The 19,612-nt window shown below is 35.9% G+C and overlaps 2 protein-coding genes across 2 annotated transcripts in view; both read right to left on the bottom strand.

Moving 5' to 3' along the window:
- Positions 1-1,899: 1,899 nt before the first annotated feature.
- LOC128190607 (splicing factor 3B subunit 4-like) lies at positions 1,900-8,813 on the bottom strand. The gene is made up of 10 exons (XM_052862724.1): positions 8,654-8,813; positions 8,375-8,458; positions 6,039-6,184; positions 5,625-5,753; positions 5,321-5,501; positions 4,780-4,944; positions 3,476-3,583; positions 2,896-3,000; positions 2,512-2,637; positions 1,900-2,176 (listed from the first exon to the last, which is right to left on the bottom strand). The coding sequence occupies exons 1-10, from the start codon at positions 8,685-8,687 to the stop codon at positions 2,037-2,039; spliced, it is 1,218 nt and encodes a 405-aa protein (XP_052718684.1). The 5' UTR covers positions 8,688-8,813; the 3' UTR covers positions 1,900-2,036.
- Positions 8,814-13,353: 4,540 nt separating this feature from the next.
- LOC128190598 (extracellular matrix protein A-like) overlaps positions 13,354-19,612 on the bottom strand; it is a 55,767-nt gene continuing 49,508 nt past the window's right edge. The window contains exons 23-41 of the mRNA XM_052862711.1: positions 19,485-19,604; positions 19,129-19,254; positions 18,840-18,956; positions 18,492-18,626; positions 18,123-18,233; positions 17,801-17,923; positions 17,507-17,614; positions 17,247-17,372; positions 16,778-16,885; positions 16,575-16,685; positions 16,046-16,171; positions 15,676-15,906; positions 15,443-15,550; positions 15,043-15,156; positions 14,804-14,923; positions 14,522-14,653; positions 14,234-14,362; positions 13,689-13,832; positions 13,354-13,564 (exon numbers count right to left, since the gene is read on the bottom strand). Coding sequence (XP_052718671.1) covers positions 13,392-13,564; positions 13,689-13,832; positions 14,234-14,362; positions 14,522-14,653; positions 14,804-14,923; positions 15,043-15,156; positions 15,443-15,550; positions 15,676-15,906; positions 16,046-16,171; positions 16,575-16,685; positions 16,778-16,885; positions 17,247-17,372; positions 17,507-17,614; positions 17,801-17,923; positions 18,123-18,233; positions 18,492-18,626; positions 18,840-18,956; positions 19,129-19,254; positions 19,485-19,604 — 2,462 coding nt within the window. The 3' untranslated portion in view covers positions 13,354-13,391. The remainder of the gene's footprint in view (positions 13,565-13,688; positions 13,833-14,233; positions 14,363-14,521; positions 14,654-14,803; positions 14,924-15,042; positions 15,157-15,442; positions 15,551-15,675; positions 15,907-16,045; positions 16,172-16,574; positions 16,686-16,777; positions 16,886-17,246; positions 17,373-17,506; positions 17,615-17,800; positions 17,924-18,122; positions 18,234-18,491; positions 18,627-18,839; positions 18,957-19,128; positions 19,255-19,484; positions 19,605-19,612) is intronic.

Raw genomic sequence — 19,612 nt, 5'->3', positions numbered from 1 at the left:
CCCCAAGTAAACCCAGAGTGGACACAGAGAGTAAACCCCGATCAGAAGTATACCCCGAAAGCAGACTCTACATGTGTATTCGGAATATATAAGGGACAGGAATCACAGGCAGTAGGATGATAAGATAAAATACAGGTCTGCTTCACACTTCTGTGCGTATAGTTGACTCCAAAAGCAATTCTCAAGTAAACCCAAAGTAAATCCAGACATGCCAGAGTAAACACAAAGTAAACCCCGAGTGAACCCAAATTTTCAAAAAGTAAACCCAAAGTAAACCCAGAAAGTAAACCCGGGGTTTAGTTGGGGTTTACTCTGGTGTTAGGTTTGGTCTGATCGGTACTGTACATGGTCCTGTGAGCATGCCCACCACTACCAAAACAGTTGTCTAGATACCAGTATCGCGCAATTGTTTGGAGGAGAAGAATACATACTTTGCACCAAACATGCACACTGCATACTGCGCTTAGATCTCGAAGGATCCTATCCTTTATGTGAGTAACATCAGACCAAGTTTTCTGTTTTCTAAATACAATGGATATTTTGCAACATGGTTCTTGTGTAAAGCATATTCATTAGCGTATCAGTCCTGATGTGGCAGTATACATGTGCTAGAATACATGTATATATCCACTAAATAAAATTTATCATACAGAATTTACGATATTATAAAATTACTATAGTATAATGTAACACAAATACTGTTTTGCATTTCTTTCCAATTAATTTGACGCCATCAGGATTGAACTAAAGTTCATGGATTTTTTCTTTGGAAAACCCGGTTAAAAAGAATATACATATCTCTGTTAGCTAAATGGTGTTCTTCTTAAACCATTCAAATTAGCTCACAGAAATTGTCCAGATATTTTGGAGTCCAAAGCAACTGACTTTTTCAGACTTAAAAATGTTTATCTAAGAAATATCAGGGACATGAATCACACATTCTTCGTTTTCTATACTCTTGAACATATCTTTATAATTATTCTATAAATTATCAAGGATGAATCTGGCTACCTGTATCCCCATTAATATACTGTATGTAGCCAGATGAACCATTCTAGACTCCATTCCCTGTTCCTGTTACATGTATTTTTATTATATCATCATTTCAATTTGTTATACTTACATGTTAAATACTGAAATCTGATTGGTTTAGACGCAGTTCATAATCTGTTCTATTACCCTCAGCGTTAGCAACACACTTAGCAACGGGTAACATTACGAATTGTTATATGCGCGAAAATCATGGGCGTACGGTTCGCTTTAGAATTCACCTTATTCCTATCTAAAAGTAGTGATGTTTTCTTTAAAATTAAGACATTCAGTATAACAAAATAAATAGTGCCTGTTTGGGAGGATAACAGTTGAAATTGACACCCCTCGAAAACCATTGTCAACCTCCGCTTCGCGTCGGTTGACAATGGTTTTCTCGGGGTGTCAATTTCAACTGTTACCCCCCCCAAACAGGCACTATTTATATAGTGGCATATGTTTAAAAAAAAAATAAATTCTGAACATCATGATGCATGTTCAATTTCTAATGATTTTGATACACCAAGGCACATGAGGTAATGCTTGCAGTAATACACAACTAAATCACAATACTAGTGTCTTAATGACAACTCAATTTCTTGTTTTCACTTAGGATTATTTCTTCATTTCTGAACTGTATTTAGAAAAAAACAGTTTTACATTACAGAAAGACAATCTTTCATGTACACATACATTTATTTTACAAACAAGAAAGAAAATAATTGTTGTTTCATTAATTTATTTAAAATGGTATTTTCTTTACATGTACAGAACAAGAAATCATTCATGATCTGAACTTGAAGCTCCTCAATGAAACATAGACATGTTTTAACATGATATATGAACATGATATGAAAACACTGCTTTATTGACCGATGAAATGATCATGATGTTAATGTACTTGCACATTATAACTTCCAACACACCCCTGAAAGTTTCTCCACCCCCCAAAATGTTCTCTTGATCCTTGGATGCTGTTTCCACAATGGTTCCTTTAAGAGGGTCACTCAGTAACTTCTTGAGGCAGGAGGAGCAGGGGGTGGGGGCTGTCTGGGTGGGGGTGGGGCCTGGCGATTCATGCCTGGGGGAGGGGGTGGTCCCCTCATACCGGGAGGCGGGGGTCTCATCCCTGGAGGTGGGGGTCGACCTAAAAAGTAAAATACTCTCCATATCAAAAATCACTGCACTAATTTGTAAGTTTTAGAGAGTAGAACGAGTCTTTAGTTACAAGGTACATAACGGTAGATTAAAAGGAAATCGGTTTTAATAAAATGATTTTACAGATGTTTCCTTTTTATATTCAATACATGTATATGGTTTTTGTAAAGGATCAGTCTAAATCCATCACAATAGATTGAATCCCATAATGATAATATTTCTATGATTCTGTATTCTTAACAATAAAGCAAGACACTGATGACAAAGATTACCTGAATGTTACCTTCAGCCTCTGAGAATACAGTCAAAGCATCTCTTACTTACCATACATAGGCGGCGGAGGGCCCCTCATTCCTGGAGGAGGTCGCCAACCAGGGGGTGGTCTCATACCAGGAGGGGGAGGGGGCATGCCCATCCCTGGAACACCTGGAGGAGGGGGCATCTGTGATCCTGCAAAAAAAACACCCACATTTTATGACATAAACTTAAAAAAACATACCTTGGCACTTTACTCATTGAAACATTGAAAATTGTTATTGCAATAAAAATTTGATATGTTCAAGACAATTTAAAGATCTTCTTGTATGTCTATTCAAATCATTATGCAATGAACATATCTTCATCAAAGATAAATAGGAAGAACATTTATTGCCCCAATAAGTAATCACTCAATCACATTTAACTACTTGATGACCAGCTTTTACTGACCTGATTGTGATGAGGGAGGGGGAGGGGGAGCCTGAGAGTGACCGCTTGCCGAGGGAGGCATTCCCGGGTGTCCAGATCTGGGGGGAGGGGGGTACGGCATCTGACCTGTAACAGAAAACTTCACTCTGACTTAACATTATCAATAACTTTCTAGCTTCAAACTTTACACTTTATCATATTACTTTCATAAGGAGTAAACTAAATTTTTTCACTTCATTAAAATCAAAGATGAGGAGAAAACAAAATGAAACCCAAAGTATAGAAATCCTGTCAGTGAGTATTGGCTCAAAATATCAAAAAAAATATAAACAGAGATGAGTTAAAAAATTAATTTGTTATACAATGATTACTTGTTCCATCTAAAAAAAGAAGAATCCGCTGTTGATCATTGAAAAAAAAAATTGTTGATCTTAAAAATAAATGTCATCTGTTAATATAATAGAAAATACTTAATTTTCTACTTCTATACTTTTCCCCCTTATTTAATTGGTACTAATACCACTCCATTTTGGTGGAAAGAATATTCTAACATGATTGTAATGATCTTAGTGTAATGATCTCTGTAATGGAGCAGTCTTACCGTGTTGAGGAGGGTACTGGGGGTTGCCCATGGGTGGGGGCATGGGAGGGGGAGGCATGGGCTGCTGCATGGACATCATTGGAGGCGGCATGTTTCCAGGGGGCATCCCTACAAAACGTACAGAAAAACATAAATGATGGATTTGACAAATATCACAATTATTTAATGGACATCATTGGAGGCGTGATTCCAGGAGGCATCTGTACAAAACAGACAGGAAAATGCAACATTAATGATTGATATGAAAAATATCGCAATTATTTCATGGTCATCTTTGGAGGCATGTTTCCAGGAGACATTCTAAAAGTGTGCAGTCAAACAAGATTTATCCATGCATCACTGATTCATAAACTAACATTGAAACTCAACTACAGAAAATTTAAGGGAATTCTCTTCCTTCAACCATAATTCAATTACAAACCCTACTTAATAAAGAAATTTCAAAAAGTCTCCAGAAACAGTTTGCTATGAATCTACCAGATAAACAGGGAGAAGTGTCACATACAAAATCCTGGATATTGCACATATCTATTCTAAGGATACCTTATACAACAAATAAGCAGGACACTGTCCTCATCAGAAGTGTGTTCAGAATTCTCGACACCCCGTGACTTCTACTTTTTATGATGGTACGTCACAACATGGAAATTTGAACACATTGTGAAACAGTTTATATCGTCAGAACTTGTTATCTATCTCTGTGACACAATGGATGTAGCTTCCATAGATCATCCCGAGTTTGAATACTGCAGAGACTTTTATTTTCATGAATAAAATTTCAAAAATTGATGTTTTCCCCCAAATTGAATTTTTTTGTCATTTCAAGTCGAACGTATGCGAGAAATCCATATCTTTAAGTAATTTAGAAGGTCAGGTTTGTATGCAGAACTTCCCCAGTATGTGGAGAACCCTTAGTTCTCTGTGTCATTTAGCAATGTATGTACTCATAATATTACAAAACTGACAAGGTTAGACTTTATTTTTTTAATGTTTCACAGTGTGATAAAATCCAAATTCTCATCAGAATTTTTAGCATCGTACGATTACAAACCTTTCAATTGCTAATGGCACTTTGTGTAATGAAAGACTTCATAAACAAAAATTATACAACTTGATTATATAAACTATTCACTTGCAAAGATGGTAAAAACACACCTCCTGCAATAATGTAGCACTCTCACAATACTGTATACCAGGAATGGAAGATCATAATAACCAGAGACGGCTATCAAGGCAACATATCAATGAAATTAGAGGCAACATCTAGACTTTGTACGTAACCTATCAAGAGGCCTTACACTTACCTGGCATTGATGACATTCCACCCATTGACGGGGGAGGAGGGGGAGGGGCCAGAGATGAGGGAGCCATTGGTGTGGGAGGCTGCTGAGGAGGGGGAGGGGCATCTGCAAACAGCTGATGAGGCCGATCAGTGAGGGACAAAGGATTCTGTTTGGCCATAAATCTTTCTGAAATTAGAATTAAACTGGAAATTAATCACCCAAAAAATAAACAGTATCTACCAAGTATTATTCAAGAAAGTCAGACAAATCAGACAAACAGAATTTACAACTAATTAAAAATGTTAATTACAACACGCAATGATTTTAATTTACTTTTAAGTACTGTTTCTCATGTTACAATGATCATATTTCAAAAACATCTTGGTTTTAATTATGCAAACTTGCACATTAAATGGTATAAATGTGAAATCTTAAAAATTCAAATTCACTGATACATTGTATTAATATATATTTTAAAACTGACATTAATTAAGAATAAAATTTTCATAAAACTGTAAGGGTGCTTAATCAGTCTTTTTCAAGCAATGACAGAATTTCATACCTGCTGCTGAGCCATGTCTCTCTCCTTTGGAGTCTTTCTTGAAGGCAAACGAGATGGAGATCGCTCTGTTACATAAAAATTGTCCATTCATGGCCTCTAGGGCTGCATCTGCTGCCTCAAAACTGGCAAAGTTGATGAAGGCATAACCCTTGGAGTTACCTGTGTCTGGGTCTCTCATAATCTGTAAACAACCACAAAAAAATTGACATTATTAGTAAGGCAGCATGCAGGTGATCCTGGTACTCTCTGCTAAAAAAATGATGGAAAATTACTTTAGGACAAATAAAGCAAGAATTTGCCAAACCTTTGGTGTCTGCAGAATAACTCCGAATGCACTGAATGTATCATACAGCAACTTTTCATCTACTTCAGGGTCCAGGTTCCCAATGAAGATGTTAGCACCTACGTCCAAGTTCTTCTGGTGAGCTGAGGCCTGCAATGATGATATAATAACATCATTGTGAATCAAACCATACTTTTCAATTTAACGCTAAAGTAATCAGTGTACTTATTCACTAAATCTCTTAGGATCAATATTTCTACCCCAATTTATCTTAAATCACATTAATACAAGAAACCCATACTTTTTAAATAATTTAACATTTAAAAGATTGTCATTAGAAATTTAGAAGCAGGTAACACATACTTTTTAATTTAACATTAAAAAATTTCTCTAGAAGTAACAAATGTTGAAATGAGAGAATGGTACACTCTTTACCTTGTTGACTCTGATAGGTTTTCCATACAGTTTAATCATGTTCATTATTTTGATTGCGTAATCTGCATCTTCTTCTCCCATGAACTCCACAAATCCATACCCCTGGTGCGACTGTGTCACTCTATCTTTTGGCATGTGGACATTCACTGTCAGGGAAAAAAACATGTTATTCATAAATAAACCAACTTTACAATAATGCAAGTCAAGAATGAAATGATTGTCACTGTACAATGACCGGGTGTAGGATATCGGTAGAAGAGAGGGTTGTGTAAGATAGGAGGACTGTCTGGCAGTCCTACATGTACATCTCATCCACTAATAGAAAACTGTAAACCTACTTTTGTTTGAGACAAGTTTATTTTACAATAGACAAGTGATAAACCAGCTCACAACATCCATAAAATGACAGGATAAGTTTTCAATCTTTTTGACTATGATTTTTAATTGTCATAATTTGTGATAATAATATGCAAGCATCATCAGATAGCGTATTCACAACATTTTATGCTTTCTATTTCTAAGACTTTTAAGAATCACATTAGCTGAGATTGGAAAGATTATCAAATTAAGACTGAGTCAATTCTGAACTTCTGTTCCACTACAGCAAACACACAAGGTTGGTTGGTTGACACACTGAGCCCCCATAGTAAGAACCATATAGGGTAATGAAGCCCCCCAATTATAAACTTTGAGAGCCCTTTAACTATCATAAGTCTACTGTATAGTGTGTACTTATGAATTACCACCATCCCCAAAGTTGGGTCAAAAATGCATCCACCACTTTTGATCAAATCATGGTTGAATAAAGTGTGTACTATACATAAGACTTACATGCATCATTGATAAGGCCATCTTTAAGTGCCTATGAACAATATTTATTTAAAAAATTGAGCTCATGGCATAGTGGTCATTGGCTTTTTGCCCGAAACTAAAAGATCACTGGTTGAAATGCTGTTGTGAGCACTCAATGATATGTGTTGTGTTTTTGGGCAAGGACTGAAAATAAAAACCGGTATACACTGGGGGTTAACCTTTGAAAGGTGTCCCATCCAGGGGAATTTCTATGACTCTCATCTACATAACACCACAGAAAATGGGTATAAGCTCTGGCCCTAATGAATCTCATGGCTTAGAAAGGAGGAAGAATATTTTACTTTTAGCAAATATGTAATTTTAACATTATGATATTAATTTCTTCCTCTGCGTAATTTCAAACATTCATTAGTGTGTGGTATTACTAAAACGATGCATTAATTGACATCTGTCAAGTCTAAATTTGTATCTTCGATTAGAATAGATACCTATCTATTCGAATAAGTAGGTATGTGACAGCAAAGTTGGCAAACATAACTAATGGACAGCACTGAGTTTTATGCAAGGGAGGATTGCAATGATCAGACTGATTCAATTGCCAAGGCCAGATAGCTCTATTCACAGAGGCCTGACTAGAGATTTAGTGGGCCTGGTCTGGTCCATAATTTTTCTCCCATCCTTTTATACTTTACATATTAAGTAAAAAATTATCCATCCAGACCAAGGGTGTATTTGTTTGATCGATTGGAGAGCTCCAAGAGTAATCCTAATTTGCTAGTTTGCAGTATGGAGATGTCCGGTAGATCTCTATTTTCTACTTTCCAAATAGCTATAGTCTGTCCCAAGTTATTGCTTCCATCAATTTTTGATGATTTTTAATAAAAATACACATACCTGTGAGAGAAATACAATTGAAATCGATGAAAGGGAATATATCCAAGATATCGTCATTGAAGAATCATCCCTTTTCACTCATAAAATTTCACAGGAACGAAAACAATTTTCTTACGGAGATTTGTAATGGGAAATGTTTACATCTTTTCTCTATTCGGAATACACTCGAAATACATTGCACAATTTTTTAACATTATCATCCGCGCTTATTAATGGCTGATGCAATGCAAAATCTCCGTAAACTTTCAATTTTAGGATGTGTATTGAAACCTGAAGCGGTAGAGGGGGCGTTTCAAAACAGATAATCTGGACATTTTTCATATTAGTGGATGAACGTAGTTTGAGCACAAAGGTATTTACTACTATTGAAATATCAAGCAAAAAGTGGTGGAAACAAAAACTCAGGACAGAGTATAGTAGACGCTGGAGATATCCTGGACCAGTTCTAAAGGTAGCAAACGAATATACCCCAACACTATTTGGAAAATGTGCTCCACAAAAAATCTGGAACACAGTATCGAATAAGGCTTTAATGTGGTTTAAAGTACTTTGTCTAGTGAATCAGGGACGTATATTATATACGTCCTTGAGAGAATGGACATTCTATCACATTCCTTAACTTAACTTACCAACCGGCCCAGCCTGTAAAAATAACTCCCATAATATTGCTTCAGTCACTTTGTCATCCAAACTGCCCACGTAAACAGTTGCATCTACAATTTAAATACCAAATTATGTTAATTTAAGATTGTTAAATTCTATAACAAATGTTTTTCACCATAACAAATACTCCTCTTATCAAGCACATTTTTAACCTGAGATAATTCGAGTTCCGCAACGTTTTAGCCACGTATAAGGGTTTTGTTTTTAAAATGCAGTATTATCATAAATATAGATGAAGTACAGACCCTGATTACGCTCCGCTATTGGTCCAGCTGCCATGGTTTACCGTTGTGCCTCTATTTTCACTTTTCCATCAGACTTTACATGTGTTGAAGCCGCTATTATTTTGTTTGTCAATAAGCTCGCCAGGTGGCGTTGTGTGTCGGTTATCGGTGAATAACTCGTACCATGGGAAAGTCGAGAGGAGATACTTTTTCCAACAGGGCTAGCTCATATATAAAATAGAAAGGGTACCTAATTGTCCTAATAATTTAACCCAGTCCCACACATCGATAACAACTTGTAAATTTTATTATTGGAAAGAAATATGATAATCGGCATTGGAATTTAACTATGAATATTGTTCCAGTTTCAGTGTTATGCATAGGCACATTTTATTAATAAAATTTAATATGTTTTACGGTGCGACCGTTGGGGCGAGCACAGCATGTGATCAAACAATGAATTATAATAAATTAAGAAAATAAAATTAACAACGTGAAATTTGAATGCCAAAAAATAAAACATACCTATTTTTCAGTAAATTTTCATTATTCATAGTTTATAAGATTTGTTATAATTTATTTATTTATATGTAGAACAATAGTTTAATCTCAGATACAATGTTGTTAAATAATAAAGATTTTAATATATAAATATTCATTGCACTGCATCTCCTCTTTTAAAGTGATTGTGATTATGATTGATTGATTGATTTCCCCCTTTTTTTTGCAGTAGACATTTTTTCTTAAACTTACATATAAAACTTGACTCATCATAGAGCCCCCCCATGCTATTTTTTTTTCATTTTTGTCAATTTATACATAGAAAATCGACTTACCATGGATTTGCCCCTCCACTTAAAAAAATAATTAATGTTTAATTTTATTTTTAATTTACGCTTAAAAATATTTGCTTATCATGTTAAAAGAACGCATGTAATAAATGGAAGTGAAAATAAAGAAACCATTGAACTGCTAAAGAGCTGAAGGATTAGAATTTTCATGATTTATTTTCTTTTTGCTTGCAAAGATTTTTTGGATGAGGCTGCCATCCACCTCCTTTAAAAAAAGGCGCTGCTACGTATAACGTTACGTTTCAGGAAATTACCGTAATTATAGTGAATAAAATATTTGTGAGCATTCATCCAAATTAGTGCGATTTACAACTGTTTCCTGTATCTGAAGAAATGTCCTTATTCGTCAGCTGTTCTTTATCTTAGCCTTTGCAAGATTTTGAGAGGATTTGGTCATTTCAGCAGATTTACAATAACTTCAATTAGAGTACTTTCCCCTTATCAGTGCTTATTGTGACGTCAAAGCTGACGTTGGTTAAGTGTCGTCTTACTCTTTAAAACTCCCCTGAGAAATAAAAGTATGCGAAGTATACTGTTTTATTTACTTAAAAAGCATGATGTTCTTAAAATTACACATCTTATAAGCTTTTCAAAGGTTTTACTTTGATTTTCGGGAGAACGTGATGTTGGAACGTGAGGTTGGAAACCATTGGTACTATGAATTGTGGGTCAAAATTTACTGACTCCGAAAAAATATATCGGATCAATGTGTAAACGTTTGTGACGTCACACGATTATTTTTGATTGAAAGTGTACTGAGGTGAACTTTAGAGGTAACATTGACTGTATGTCGCTTACATCGTTATTGTTTTTACTGTCTAAATTTGTCTTGCTGATTCTCGTGAGAGTGTGAAGTGATAAAAATTGCCATGATTACAGGGAACTACTGGGACGATTAAAACGATGCATTACTGGTCCGATTTACTGACGCCAAAAAAATCCGTTGAATGAATGTGCAACTAGTCCGAATTTTCTATTCACACACGCCTTGCCGGTAGAGCTCGCTTCGCGCCGGCGCTGCGCGCCGGCGAGCTGCGCTCGCTATTACCATAAGTTATCAGTTGTTTCAAAGGAGTGAGTCTGGGTTTTGGTTGTTATTTAATTTACTTCTCTAAGTTGCAAAAAGCTAATGTCACGGTCATTTTTTTCTTTTCCGCGGCTACTGAAATATATATTTCAGAATCCAGTTTTTTTTCGAAGAGTTGTTCTGTGTACCTTTTTAAAAACCTTAATCTGCTAAATACGGAAATATTCTTTCTGCCATATTTAATTTAGAGATGTTATGTTAACAATCCAAAAGAAGATTGTTCAAGGAAGATAGTTGAGACCTAGTTAAGAATTCATTTTTATATTGTGTTTGAAATATTAAATTTTACAAATGAGTTGTCAAAAAACTATTTCAATAGATGTCAAAAAATGTAACTGAAATATGCATTAAAGTCTAAATTTCTTCAAAATTTGATATAAATTTTAGCAGAACACCATTGAAATAAAAGGCTTCTTTTCACTCAAACGTATTTTAAGTAAAATATAACTTGACATCTATATTTGACAAGTGCTCTCCCCCAATTTATCCGATTTCCACAGCCAGGTCCGTAGATCCGTTTGCCAAATTAAATTTAAGCTGCATATCTCTTGATATTGATAAAATTGATTGCTCGCTATCAAATGATGTAAAAATTTACCTATATTTATTTTACAACGATTTGTAAAAAAAAACCCAAACGACTTACAAACCATAAGAATATGTCTCTCGTTGTAACAAATGTTGGCGCAAAGGGGGGGGGGGGGGGTCAAGGCTAACAAGGCTGTTGTTGCTCGGATTAAATTATTAAAATTTAATAATCAATCAGGGACCAATATTGGTAAAACCCTCATTCATTATAATAAACATTAATGAAATTACATTTTTTTAACCATCCCAGTTACTCACAATCTGACAAACGAACCTCACTCATTCCACCGACACACCGACACTTCGGGTCCATGGCGTGAATGTTCAAGATGAGGTATTCAGAATGGTGTCTATCTCAAACAAAAATAATTAAACTAATACTTATGACAAACATTATTAAAAATATTTTTAATGAAACACGTCTTACTTATACACAAGAAGCCTGATAATTGTCAGGACCTGATTTCTCGTTACAAGATGATTTGTAGAAAAATGTCTTCACATTTGTTTATAAAGCTCTAAATACTAGTAAATGTACTAACATACTATATATCAACCAGTCAAGGATTAACATATAGCAAAACCATAGACAATCAAAATTTACATTTGTTTTAGACATTAAATAAGTAGTCAAATAAAGAACGTATTCAAACCTTTCTCGAACACCTGACACACTTTTTCTGGAATATCATAACTACTGTCTTCTTCCCAGTGTCGTGGTTGTGGTTCTTTATCACACTTTGCCTTTCTACTTTTCGCTAGCCTTCGTGAGGAGCGGTGCTGATCAGAAACCCTTGACTAGTGAAGACGACCTTACGGATGTATTGTTATTGTATTGTTTAACATCAGTATTTGTAAACTGCTTCGATAACTGAAAGGGACTTGGACACGATTTGACTAAGATTTTCAAATTTTGTTTTCCCATTTTCAATGTTTATACTGATAAATATAGAAGTTTATAATACTATGTCAAAATTTGAAACTCAAATATCAAGTTATAAGCAAGATACAGAGTTCATAATTCTTTGTTTTGTAAACAAAGCTCGAATATAGTCATTTTTACATATGTGTTGTATTGGTGTAAGTTTCAATCAAATGTATCTTTCTTTTGTTGATAATAGTATTTATGAAGATATTGAATTAGTTTAAATTGTTTCTTACATGTCATTTTGTCTAAGAAATGGTAAAATTCTACATTACATTTTTTGTAAACATCTATAAGACTCGAGCTTTGTTTACATAACTATCAATTCTTACCTCTGTATCTAGCTTGTAACTTGACTTTAACATTTAATATTTTGGTCAATCATTTAAAATGCTCCAGTAAACCATTTTATACATAAAAAATAAAAATAAAATTTTTGATCTCAAATCGTGTCCAAGTCCCTTTAATGCATCTTGTTTAAAATCATCTTTTGATGTTTTCTCTTTTTTTGCGTTAAAGATGTTGAACGGTTTGGATTTGATAACGCGAATCTACATTGGATAAGAAAAGAAGCGACCGAATTTATTATGATTTTCATCGATGATGCGGTATGGTTTTTTACTTTATGTAAAATTATTATAACCTTAATGTTCGTTTAAGATCTATCAGTTAGGTCCTTGTTTCATTATAATAAAAATGAATGAAAATTACATCATTTAATCATCCCAGTTACTCACACTCTGAGCAACGAACCTCACTCATTCCATCGACAGGACGACACTTAGGGTCAGAATACATTTGTCATTTTTAAAATAATAATCAAGAAGAAATATACAGTATGGCGTCTATCTCAAACAAAAAAAATTAAACTGACACCCCCCCCCCCCCAATTAGGGTTTTGGAAAGTTAAATTTTTTTTTTGCTTGTCAAGATTTTTTGGATGAGTCTGCCCCCCCCCCCCCCCAAATCACTTTCAAAAACGATGCTACGTGCCTGATAGATAGGTGTGACAAACCGTATTAAAACATTATGTTACGCACTAAATCTTTGTCAGATTTCGACAATCATGCACGAGAAAGGAATCAAAACATCACTCAGTGGATCACCACATTGGTAGACATTTGACCAACCAGACCAACAAAGCTATCCTAGCTGTAAACTTGTCCATTCTAAGAAAAAAAGAATTTCAACTGAGCGTTAGCGCCAAAAAGGTCTGGTTATCTCAAGTATTCCATTTAATACAAAATGTTTGGGAAAATGACATAACAGATGACGTATTTTGGTTTTATTTTGGTAAATATAAAACAATCAGCATCCTTCACATTGGAAAGGGTTGGCCATATCACCACACGTGTAACGAACACCAGTCACCCCGACTCCTTCCGACAAACATTTACAGTCTTGTCTGAGCTGTCCATTGACGTAGGCGTGGAAGCCTGAGGAGCCTATAGGTCGACACGAGCCGTAGGCGTCCCGGCATGCTGTCGGAAGAAACATCAGGAAATTTTAAAGTAATTTGAGAAAAAAACCTGACTTCTTTAACAAATTTAATTAATTTTCAGCTACACTGTATTTTGTGTTTTGGTTAAAATGACCATAGATTACCTGCCCCCACTGTGGTAGTGGTATATTTGCCAGTGGTTTGGTCCACGTAGCATTGTTTCTTGAAGCATCCGTCATAGTGATGTTCCTCCCAGATGCTACCCACGGCGTGGCAGATCATGCCGTCACCCACCCCCTCCTGACAGCCTGTGGAGAGATAGCCCTAAAGCTTACATCAGTTAAATAAATATAGGACCGTGGCTTTATTCTTACTATTTACTCCAAAAATAAGACAAAGAGAGGGCGTGCTGGTATTGCGCTCCCAGAGCTAAAAAGAACGCAGTTTTAATGCTTATTCGAGATTTAGAAGCAAAAAGGAATGTGAAAGTATGTATCTTCTTTGTTTTTTTAATTACAGGAAAAACATTATAATGTTTATTTTGAATAAAAACAACAAATAGATGACAAAAGGTGTTAATTTTAAATCGAGAAAAAAAATAAAACCAAAGTAATAAAATACTGTTTGTTATGAGTCGTACAAATAAAGTATTCTGAAATAACAGAGAGAGAGAAGAGAGTGTAACTTAATCGGTTCTATGCAGACTTGCCTCCGCTCACGATTTTGATGGACGACTCTTTGGAATTATCTTTGGTAGTTCGAACTCTACACTTCTTCTCAAAACACCCATCTCTCCATTGCTCGTTGTTCTGTTTACATTCGTCTTCAAACGGGCAACCTGATTCAAAACAATTCACAAAAGCCTTATTAAACAAAAATTTTTGTGACAAAACCTTTGTAAAAATATAAATACTGATAAATTGCTGATCCAAAGCAGTTTTTTATAATCTGATAAAATCAAGAAATATTTTCGTTCTCTTCTAAATCATCATCCTACCGATGTCTCTTGCTACTACCATGTCGACGTCCCCATTTGATTTCTGGTACATTGTGCAGGTAAAAATAGAACAGCCTCGATCTGACTTCCATTTGTCTCCTGGTCCATAGCATCTATCCACCCAGTAACAACCTTGTTATAAAAAAACCCAGTCACAATAAACCGATAGGCCAAAGTACGTACGTTTGAAAACTGTATTGTATGCAAATTTTAAATAGAAAAAAAACATCGGATACAGTGTATATCGTATATTTCCATACTTTGTAGTAGTGAAGAACTTACCCCATTCAACGGGGACAAACTTTCCACAATTGTCCCGATTCTGACATTCGTACACAGTACATCCGTCCCGAAGTCTGGCTCCGAAGGGGTATAGCGTACTGTTCATTCTGCATCCTTTAACTGAAATACAAGACCCAATTTCTTAATCATCTATCTGATAAACACAACACTAAGCCAAACAGCTATCCACTTTTGGGGATGCGTTTTAATCAAACGTTTACCTTCCAGGAAACACTTACCTTCAACAACGACCAGACAGGAGCTACCGTCACACACACACTTATGTTCGGAGCCATCGGCTTCCTCCACGATCTCCCCGGGCTTCATACACCTCCCATACCTGTCCATGCAACCTTAAGGCAACAGAAATAAATACTTATTTCTTGGGGATGGAGATGAAAAGGAACAATTCTTGTTTTTGTTCAACATTTAAGTGCGGCCTAATATGTACATTGTAGTGACAAAGATGCCAACCGATAATCCAAATTTAGCGACAGTTCATAAAGTCAATCAAGTTCCTGGTATATAGTTTCAAAAACAATTGTATTCGAAATGCATATTCTCCTTTTCAGCAGTTTTAAAGTTTATCATGGTGTTGTTTCACACTTGAAATTAAATCGTACAGCCTATACAGTGTACCTGAGTCGATGAGATCCAGATTCCCTCCCATTGAGCATCGATATTTATTGCATCCAAAGCTGACCTCATCCATGACTTCATAACACTTTCCATGAGAGTCAAAGCAGCCTGTGAAAAATACAGTCTCATATATTAAATGAAACTAGCGTTTTCGACAGGAAACAGTCGAATCAACTATTAATTGCATGCTTTAGATTCTGTTTGCATTAAGAACAACCGAACACCCCGCGTACCTCTCTGCTGTTGGACCTCCGTTTGGATGTAGTCCGGTCCTTCCTGGGTGATGACACACTTGTAGTGGGTACAGTTCCGGGTCCAGGACATCCCTAGGTCCGCGCACTCCCCGTCCCACTCACACCCAATCTTCTTGGGGATCAGCTGACCGTTGGTAGTACACTTGTACTGTACACAGTCCTTCATCTGGTAGGTCCTGGAGCGCTTACACTCTCCGGACACACTGCAACCTTACAATAACGACGAAATACTGCATTCATGACTTAAATAAACAACAAGTTAGTTATTAAAAAGTTTTAATAATGTATGATAATTTTTGTCTCCCTAACTTGGCGGGAAAAGTTTGTTTTATGGTCACTGATGACTTACCTACAGTTCTCTCAGTAATCTTCACGTCGTTGTCTGTTATGTCCAGCACACAGGAGTAGCCTCGACAAGACTCTTTGTCAAACCACTTGGACCCGACAGGTTTACATCCGTTCTTCCAGACGCATGCTGTTAGAATGGTTTATGAATACGCACAAAATAAGTATTGGCCTACCCAGATGAAAAGACACAGACACGACTTGCAACCATTTTGTATCAACGTAGATCAACATAATAGCTCTTTGGGAATAGTAATATAGATTGTAAGAACAGTGGTGCCGCTGGGTGACCCCTTTGGTAAGTGTAATCGTGTAAGCTAACAGTTCACCATGTCAAGAAACTGTTGTCATTTAAAATACCATAGTATTGAAGAATTATCAGCAGCTTGTCTGACAAGTAAAAGGATAAAGAGCTACAAAGATGACGGTAAAGATTATTGAAGAATTCGAAAAACATATGGACATTGTAATTTAAAATTAAGAGACCTAAAAATTATTTTAGCATTGTGTCCAAGGGAAGAGCTCTACCGTACCTTTCTCTACAGGCACCATACTCTTCGCCTGTCCGTCACAGACATAATTCACACAGTCCACCTCTAGCTTGTCTCCAGGTTTCATACACTGGCCGTTAAATCCCTTACACCCTATAGAGGAGAACAAAACCCTGTTATACCATTGTGTTATATATGAAAGAGTTGTCTCCAAGTGTTCATTCAAGTTTATTCGGTTTCTTTACCAAAATCTGATTCTTGCATAACTCCTCCCGCGGTACACGTGAACTTGGAACAGTCTTCAATGAGCTCGTCACCAATGTCATAGCATTTGCCATCATCTCCAATACAACCTGTAGCAGAGATAGCATGATTAGATATGTGCCAGTCAAACGAAATCAGGTACTCCCGACGATGTCTTTTTGTTTTTGTCTTGTTTGTCGTTTTAGACATCTCTGCCTGTTGTAGGATATTACACATCATATTCTGTATCTTGTTGTAAAATTGTCTATCTTATTTAAATTACTTTTGACTATCATGAATTTTATTTAAATATTGCTTTCAAAATCTCTTAAAACAAAACTGGTAGCAAAAAGGGCTTGGCCCTTGTGAATTGATGTAATTTTAATTTGGCTCTGCATCTTTAATATTGAAAAAGCAGGGTTCTGTCAATCTTTTAAATCAAATTTATAAGATAATTGTACAAAACAATACCGTGTATTTCCTCAATGTTGGTCTGTACAAAGTTAGGTCCCTTAGCAACCAGTTTACACGTGTAAGTGATACAGCCCTCTTTCCAAGTAGTGGCAATATCCTTACACTCGCCCCGAAACTCACATCCTGCATGCAGAACACAATAGCGAAATGCAATAAGCGTAAAAGCAGATTTGCACGGTTTTGGATATCTACTTTTCATTAGCTGTTGACCATTTAAAACCTGGTTTGAGATTGCTGATTTAGTGGGAACTACTCACTCATCCTGATTGGCCGGAAGTTGGAGGCAGCGTTACAGAGGAACTTGTTGCATCCTTCCTTCTTCCTCTCACCCTTCGTAAAGCATTTACCATCGTCGTCTTTGCAACCTTGTCGTGGATTATTCATTTACAGACATTATTACGGTGTTCATTAACCTGTAATCTTAAAGTGCTGGGATTGAATGCTGATGAGACTAGCTAATGTGTTGAGGAAAATTAATATTCTTTCCAAGGATTGAAAAGTCATTTGCAAACCATTTGTTAAATGAAACAGAAAAAGAAAATTTAGAAAACCTGTTTTCTCCACGATTGAGATGTCATTAGCCTCACTGTCGTACACACACGAGTAATCTGTACATGTTTCTGAGTCGAACCAGGTAGAGTTCAATACTTTACACTCTCCTCCGTAGGAGCAGCCTGATCAAAGATACACACTATAGTTATTACATTAAAATATCATCCATGATATCGCACAAATCAAGAACTCAATTATACAAACTGTATATAGAAATGTCCAGGCTAGGAAAATTTATTTTTATGTAGCAGGAGCATATATTTATGGCAGACTGAAGATTGAATCAAACATATAATCTTATGTAACAATAATGTATCTTGCCTTCCTGGACAATAACCAGACCGCCACTGTTAGGGATACACTGGTACTTTGTGCAACCTTTTGTGACAATCTGACCTTCCTTCAAACACTCTCCATCAAATCCACGACATCCTAAATCAGAGCAAGCGAAAGGAATCTAATGATAAGTGACATAAATTGTTTATTGTCGTATTCTTTACACCTTTGTACAGCAGATTGTGTTTATTGTTATTCTTTACACCTTTGTACAGTAGATTGTGTTTATTGTCGTATTCTTTACACCTTTGTACAACAGATTGTGTTTATTGTCGTATTCTTTACACCTTTGTACAGCAGATTGTGTTTATTGTTATTCTTTACACCTTTGTACAGCAGGTTGTATAGGCGTACCTGGATAAGACAGGGTGTGCATTTGGACATTGCTGGGTCCCACGTTTTCTCGGATACACTTGAAGAGGGTGCAGGATCCCTCCTCATCATACCAGACATCATTCTCCTGCATACATTTACCTTGCCATGGACAGCCTGACAAAAGTGATTCAGTGAGTTGATATGGAGATCCAATATGGTAAAATATAGAGAATTGTCATGTTAAAACAATTGCTTTTTCAAGATCTTAAACTTTAACGTATACTTTTTATAATCTTAATGGTTCAGAGTTATTTAATGGTAAAAAGTATAAAAACAAGAAAACAATTATATATTCACTTGATATTTAGTTATTCAAAAGTTGTTTACCTGTTTGAATTGTTGAGAATATCTCAAAAGCTGTACACTTGTACGAGACACAAACGTTTTCGGGATCTCTGGCTACATAACCAAATGGTCGGCAGCGGTTCTTCATGTCACGGCATCCTGGAAATGAGAAAAAGCATATGTTGATTTGCTTTTATTTTTTGATTGGCAGGGTACAACAGAGAGTAATTCTGATATCTATCAAATCGTAAAGTCAAATGAATTTTTATGTGTAACATTAATGTAAGCAGAGAGTTCAAGTGGCTGGAATCTAACTATCGATTGCTTTTACCGTAAGGTGAATTGACCACATTTGGTGCCGTGGCCCCAGGAGCATATTGACAGGTTTGCTGGACACACTTCCTTCTGTTTATCCATGAGGAATCTACTTTCTTGCATCTCCTCCTGAATTTACACCCTGTTCAAAAATGTTTATATTGATGTTTATTTTCAAAATAGTTTTCATTAATAATTTACAAAATAGAATTCATTTGGTTTTATATCCATTATAAAAGCATTAAAGGTATCTTGAAATGGTATGTTATCCCCCCACCAATAAGGGAAAACACCAAACAGGCATATAAAGTATCAAATTTTTTCTATTTGAATATTTGACCATTCAATATTGTATAAGAAGTCTCCTTTTACCTATTTCCACCGGATAAAACACCGGTCCCTCGGGCCTCATCTGACATTCCGTCGTCACGCACCTGTCCGACTGGCGCTGTTTACCGAATGGATGGCAATTCCCAAATTCATCCTTACAACCTACAGGC

The sequence above is a fragment of the Crassostrea angulata genome, chromosome 6, assembly GCF_025612915.1.
Source record: "Crassostrea angulata isolate pt1a10 chromosome 6, ASM2561291v2, whole genome shotgun sequence".
Lineage (NCBI taxonomy): Eukaryota > Metazoa > Mollusca > Bivalvia > Ostreida > Ostreidae > Magallana > Magallana angulata.
The sequence above is the reverse complement of the archived record's forward strand: the minus strand, read 5'-3'. Positions and strand labels throughout refer to the sequence as shown.